This window comes from Limulus polyphemus, unplaced genomic scaffold (assembly GCF_000517525.1).
Source record: "Limulus polyphemus unplaced genomic scaffold, Limulus_polyphemus-2.1.2 Scaffold3271, whole genome shotgun sequence".
In the NCBI taxonomy this organism is placed as follows: Eukaryota; Metazoa; Arthropoda; class Merostomata; order Xiphosura; family Limulidae; genus Limulus; species Limulus polyphemus.
Window position 1 is genome coordinate 124464 of NW_013668881.1, and position 7224 is coordinate 131687.

General features: G+C 30.0%; 1 protein-coding gene across 1 annotated transcript in view; it reads right to left on the minus strand.

Annotated features, from left to right (window-relative positions):
- LOC111088185 (hydrocephalus-inducing protein homolog) overlaps window positions 1–7224 on the minus strand; it is a 75984-nt gene that overhangs the window by 62427 nt on the left and 6333 nt on the right. Inside the window, exons 4-10 of the mRNA XM_022397433.1 lie at window positions 7010–7207; window positions 6696–6795; window positions 4168–4437; window positions 2806–2946; window positions 2542–2595; window positions 1948–2074; window positions 730–903 (exon numbers count right to left, since the gene is read on the minus strand). Of these exons, the coding sequence (XP_022253141.1) occupies window positions 730–903; window positions 1948–2074; window positions 2542–2595; window positions 2806–2946; window positions 4168–4437; window positions 6696–6795; window positions 7010–7207 (1064 nt within the window). The remainder of the gene's footprint in view (window positions 1–729; window positions 904–1947; window positions 2075–2541; window positions 2596–2805; window positions 2947–4167; window positions 4438–6695; window positions 6796–7009; window positions 7208–7224) is intronic.

Genomic DNA, 7224 nt, shown 5'->3' on the forward strand with positions numbered 1-7224 from the left:
AAAAAACAGATTTCAGGGCAATATAAACTAATCTTGAAAACTTGTTTGTTTAACATAAAAAAACAGATTTCAGGGCAATATAAACTAATCTTTAAAACTTGATTGTTTACCAATATTTGAACTTACCTTAAGACAACTAACCTCAGGTGACAGAAGACTATTGCATATGTATTTTACACTAACATAAAAAACAGATTTCAGGGCAATATAAACTAATCTTGAAAACTTGTTTGTTTAACATAAAAAAACAGATTTCAGGGCAATATAAACTAATCTTTAAAACTTGTTAGTTTAACATAAAAAAACAGATTTCAGGGCAATATAAACTAATCTTTAAAACTTGATTGTTTACCAATATTTGAACTTACCTTAAGACAACTAACCTCAGGTGACAGAAGACTATTGCATATGTATTTTACACTAACATAAAAAACAGATTTCGGGGCAATATAGGTTATGTGTTTGTTTAACATAAAAAAACAGATTTCAGGGCAATAAAAACTAATCCTTAAAACTTGTTAGTTTACCAATATTTGAACCTACCTTAAGACAACTAACCTCAGATGACAGAAGACTATTGCATATGTATTTTACATTAACATAAAAAAACAGATTTCAAGGCAATATAAACTAATCTTGAAAACGTGTTTGTTTAACATAGAAAAACAGATTTCAGGGCAATATAAACTAATCTTTGAAACTTGTTAGTTTACCAATATCTGAACCTACCTTAAGACAACTAACCTCAGGTGACAGAAGACTATTGCATATGTATGTTTCTTCAAATATCTTCTCAATATCAGTCGTGTTTAGAGATGGTAAACATGCTTCAACCCTCACAGAATAGGGTATACCATGAGGATACTTCTTAGGGTTCATATCAGATATCAGCACAGTTAAATCCTGTAATATAACAGAAAAAAGATATAAGGAATTTTAAATGGTAAAGAAAGAAATTTTTAGTTCTAGCTTTTCTTGTAGTATTTGAGGCAGATGTGGTATGGTCCACACTGTGAACTACTTGAGATAAGCATTGTTGTTGTGGAAAGAAAAACGTACTTGATGAGATACACTATGCATTTAACACTAGTGGCATATGTAGTTGTTTGCAAACAAGCATATATGGTTTTTTAAAAATACTCTTTTATTGAACAACAGAATAATTAATTTAATAAGTTAAAGCTATAACGACATAACTACTGATATATGTGACCAAACTGGAGAGAAGCACAGACAGATCATATTTTTGTGAATAGAATGAAGATAATAAATTAGTTACCAAGATTCAGCTATACACGCACTACTAATAGTGACTTATAAACTGAGTGTATTTAAGTCGTTTAAGTGTAAAATGAAAGATAAAAATATATTTGATGGTTCTACAAAGATAAGGAGAACAGTAAAGTCTTGGTATGGTATAATAAACCAAGAAATAAGTTAGACATTGAGTCTGAGTAATGTATGCATTTCTAGAAGTCCAGGTGGAGTGACCAAACTTATACATCTGGATAAGAGAACAGTTAGGCCTGGATATGCCATAATAAATCAAGGAAGAATTTAGACACAGAGTTCAAGCTATGTACGTAGTCCTAGAAGGCCATACGAGATGTGGACAACTAAATCTTATCATTGTGTAACAAAACAAGTCAGAATATTTGAGTGCTACTAACACTATACAATAATAGAGAAACAGTCACCAACTTCTAGTTATGTCTTTCACTCTAGTAATGAATAAAACTATGGTCTATTACACTGTGATGGAACAGTTACTGGATTAAATGAACAATATGTAACTCACAATATTCTTGGATATTTTAGTTCCCTTAAAAATAAATTGCCATAAAAGTTATTTAAGTTATAACTGCAAATAATTCACTTTAGGTTCTAAAGAAACAACAAATTATGGATTGTTGAAGTAGGAGAATTTATGGTACTACAAAGTCTTACAAGCTTAAAATTTCCAATACAGCTCAAGTCAGTGTCCAGCGTAATAACACAAGTACTTTTGGGTGGAATAACACCAGAAGATGGGAACAGGGAGAATCTTTCAGTTTGCAGGAAAGAATCATCCATCCTAAAATTTGCAAAAGAAAAAAGAGAATTAATTTATAAGTAAGCTAGTTGTACAGTGGAATATTTACAGTAAACATACATCAATTTCAAAAAACTAAGGAAAGAATAATCTGATAATTGTGAAAGAATGTGATCAAAAGTTAGAAACTAACTAAATATGAAAGAACTTATTTTAATGTAACTGGTTTATCAAAAGTTAGAAACTAACTAAATATGAAAGAACTTATTTTAATGTAACTGGTTTATCAAAAGTTAGAAACTAACTAAATATGAAAGAACTTATTTTAATGTAACTGGTTGATCAACAGTTAGAAACTAACTAAATATGAAAGAACTTATTTTAATGTGGCTGATTGATCAACAGTAGGAAACTAACTAAATATGAAAGAACTTATTTTAATGTGGCTGATTGATCAACAGTAGGAAACTAACTAAATATGAAAGAATTTATTTTAATATGGTACATACTTGACATTCTTGGTTGTAGTTCGTTTTGAAGGAAGTATGTTTATATTTAAACCACTGAAAAATAATAAGAACAGAATGTTATAAAAAAATTGCATACATTTATTTTAGAACTTCTAACACATTATGAACATGAACATAAGGAAAAAAAAAGGACAACCTACACAGAAATAGTGGTTTAATCATAGTTTTATACAGACATTAATTAAAACTGAAAATAAATATTAACATCATATCATATTCAAACCTTAAAATAATATAATTTACCCCGACTCTTCCTTGTTTTGCTCACAAATGTTGAAGTTAAACTCAAATATTCCAGTGTTTTCTAAATTAATAGTGTTGTTTCTCTTTGTTCCTACAGGAAGACTTCCAAGATTCAGTTCATCAGATGGAAGAAATCTGAAACTAGAAAAGAAATAATTTATATTAATGAATTCTAAAAAAATTTTAAAGATACTCAAACAGATTTTTAGCTTAGAAATACAATGGATACAGAAAACATGCTTACAAAATACAGTGGACTTCAGACATCTTTATACAGAACTATACCATCACTATATCTGGGCAATTACCAACAAAAATGTTGAGTCCTTTCACAATGACAGAACTCCAGGACTCTACCATCACTATATTTGGGGAAATACTAACAAATCTGTTGAGTCCTTTCACAATGACAAAACTCCAGGACTCTACCATCACTATATTTGGGGAAATACTAACAAATTTTAGAGTCCTGGAGTTCTGTCATTGTGAAAGGACTCAACAGATTTGTTAGTATTTCTCCAAATATAGTGGTGATAGAGTCCTGGAGTTCTGTCATTGTGAAAGGACTCAACTCACCACTATATTTGGAGAAATACTAACAAATCTGTTGAGTCCTTTCACAATGACAGAACTCCAGGATGCTACCATCACTATATTTGGGGAAATACTAACAAATCTGTTGAGTCCTTTCACAATGACAGAACTCCAGGACTCTACCATCACTATATTTGGGGAAATACCAACAAATCTCTTGAAGTTACCTATACTGAAAATGTATTTTCAAAAGGTACTTCCACTTACACACATAGCTATTATTGGTCAATGCTGCCCTCTATTTGTGTTGGTAAACAGTATGAATAAGTTTGTAATTGATGACCAAGTTCTGTAACTGGGTAGAAATATAAAGTAATTCTGCTTCAGAATAAGTTACAAATTAGTACTATGGAATAAGAAATTGTAAGCTCGATAAGAGTAAATCAATATGAATATTCAAAAAACTTTAAAAGAGCATTAACTAAACATCTGAACATGAACACTGCCCAATGAGAAGTGATAGTTAGGTAGAATAGCGTAGAGAAAGTCACATGAGTCGGTGGGTGTGTGGTGCTTCTACTGGTGGAGGTTTGTCACATGATAGTTTGCATGCAAGAATCAGTTAAACCATGTGAATCAAGGGGTGCATGGGAGTGAAAGGCTTGTGGCATGTGAAAAAAATAGCAAATAGAGAGCAGCACTGAAAGAGAATAGCTATAGTATTTGAGCAGAACAGGAATCAATCTGAAAGAGAATAGCTATGTATTTGAGCAGAACAGAAACTGTACAGAAACTGTTATACTACTTTCACAACTGCAAACTACTTACTGACTGAAGGTTGCTTCAGCTGTAACATGAATAGGGAAGGTAATCACCCCTGAAGAGACAGATGTAGCAGAGCTTCCATTGTCTGCAACCTCACCAATATAACAAATTAATACAGGTAGGTCAGATATTATCAGCTCTTCTTTGCTGCAGAAGACAACCTGGACTGTAAGAGGTTTTTCAGTGGCTGGAATAACTCCTTTACTGGGCACTACTGTTAATATTTTAGATAAATCTGGTAATTTAACTTCTGCTGGCTGTTGAATAATAAAGCTATAGGGACAGAAAAGATCAACCTACAGTTACAGAAGACAAAAAGGCATTGAAAAGAAAATTTGGTCAGCATAAAAAAAAATTAGAATATTCTGTAAACTCAAGAATATATACGGTCAATTAAAAAGTCAGAAACAGTAGTCCAATTACAGTTCAATAAGTACCTAACTTATCTTAAAACATAAAATGTTTGTTTGTTCATAGTTAAGTACAAAGCTACATAAAGGGGTTATTTCTGCTGTGCCCACCTGATGTAACAAAACCAAGTTTTTAGCATATAAGCCCACAGACTTGCCTCTGCATCACTGGGGGTCTTTAAGGTGTAACATATATATATACTTCTACTGTTTCCTCATGAGAATGCCTGATGTTAATGCATTAGTTTACATCAGATGACTAAAGTAATTTCTTTGAATCCGTATCTTATTGTATTTTTATCCAATCCTGTATAAAACTGACAATAGAATCAACAACTAAATCATCAAACCTATATAGCAGCAATACTTTTATATGTCTTCAACCTTGAATTAATAACATTTAAAAACTTTCTCAGACAATAAATCATGATTATAGTCTACTGTGCAATACGATGCAGTAAGGTTTATACCTGGTTTCAAAAGTACTCTAAATTTAAAGTGAAAGAAATATTATATTTGTATGTCCACTTAGAAAACAACTCTGATGAGTAAGATGAACATCAAATAAAAAGCATTTAATTAGCCAAATACAGAATCAATCTGTTACTTAACTTCAAGTCCCATTATGGCTAGAAATGCCACTAATAGTGAGGGTTCTCAACTGTTGAAACAATGCATTCTAACAGCATGTTTAATTACCTATACTCATTATCAGGCTGATATTTTAGTTTTGATCTACATACATAGCTGGCTTTGATAAAAAGTTGATATAAATATAGTTAGAGTCATAAAAATTTACTTTTCTTACAGTTTACAAAATTCTCTAATACTCTAAAAAGCTAGTGACAGTGAAAGTCATTTTACTCCAATAGAAAGTGTAAAGGAATTACAGTGTAATAACCTAATCATCTCTGACATATTGCCAGTAATCAATGTAAACACTACCATTAACCACTGATTAAAGTAATATTACAGATTACAGTTAACCAACATAAAACATTACCATTAACCACTGATTAAAGTGTGTAATATTACAGATCACAGTTAATCAATGTAAAACATTACTATTAACTACTGATTAAAGTGTGTAATATTACAGATCACAGTTAATAAACGTAAAACATTATTATTAACTACTGATTAAAGTGTGTAATATTACAGATCATAGTTAATAAACGTATAACATTACTATTAACTACTGATTAAAGTGTGTAATATTACGGATCACAGTTAATCAATATAAAACCTTACTATTAACTACTGATTAAAGTGTGTAATATTATGGGTCACAGTTAATCAATGTAAAACATTACTATTAACTACTGATTAAAGTGTGTAATATTACGGATCACAGTTAATAAACGTAAAACATTACTATTAACTACTGATTAAAGTGTGTAATATTACGGATCACAGTTAATAAACGTAAAACATTACTATTAACTACTGATTAAAGTGTGTAATATTACAAGTCACAGTTAATCAATGTAAATTATTACTATTAACCTTTTTTATCATTAAAACTTATGTACTTGATAATGTTCATACCAGTGATCAAAACATCGTACCTGTTTTTAAGATATTCTTCCTTACTGTAAAAGCTTTAACATGCAATAAAATAATATATAAGTATGATAATGGAGATACTGTGTTATCACTTTGGAATATTCCAAATGGCAACTGATCAATATATAACATAAGTATGATAATACCAGTACTGTGTAAACAGTGTAGTTAATTATAATATTACACTTTCATAACTTGTAATTTGTAATATTCAATTATATTAGTTGTAATCCTTATTACTAACAAGTCATCAAAGTGTAATATTACAATCAATTACACTAATCACGGCATGGTATAACTGATTACTATTAATATAATCAAATATTTTAAGTGATATGTCACCAGAGTGTAACTCTATAAATATCAACTACAAAATTTGTAGCACCACTGTTGATAACTGATTAAAGTTTGTGATATTAGATATGAAAAATCTGAAATTAAACATGACCAATGACTATGATGAGACACCATTAAGACCATTGACCATGGGGCAACACAACATCTAATTATTCAATAAAATATGGAACACTATACAAAGTTATTTAAAGTTTTTACCTGAAGGTAGTTTCATGTTTGCTACGATTCTTTAAAGAACAAGAAATCTTGTTCTCTTCTCCAACACGAACTATTCCAAAATTCATATCATCATGCATACCTAATGTTTAAAATAGAAGTTTCAATTAGAAAAAAATGTTACTTCAATAAATATTTTTCATAGTTACATAAAACTGAAGAATGTTAAAATATCTTTAACTTTTATGAAGTAGACACCCAAAACAAAACCAGAAGCTTTTGCTAAGAGTGTTAAAATGTCTTTAACTTTTCTGAAGCATCAAAAACTTTTGTAAGGAATTTTAAAATATCTTTACCTTTCGTGAAGGAGATATCCACTACCAAATCAAAAACTTCTACTAATAATTTTAAAATATCTTTACCTTTTGTGAATGAAATATCCAACACCAAATCAAAAACATCTACTAAGAACTTTAAAATATCTTTACCTTTTGTGAAAGAAATATCCAACACCAAATCAAAAACATCTACTAAGAACTTTAAAATATCTTTACCTTTTGTGAAAGAAATA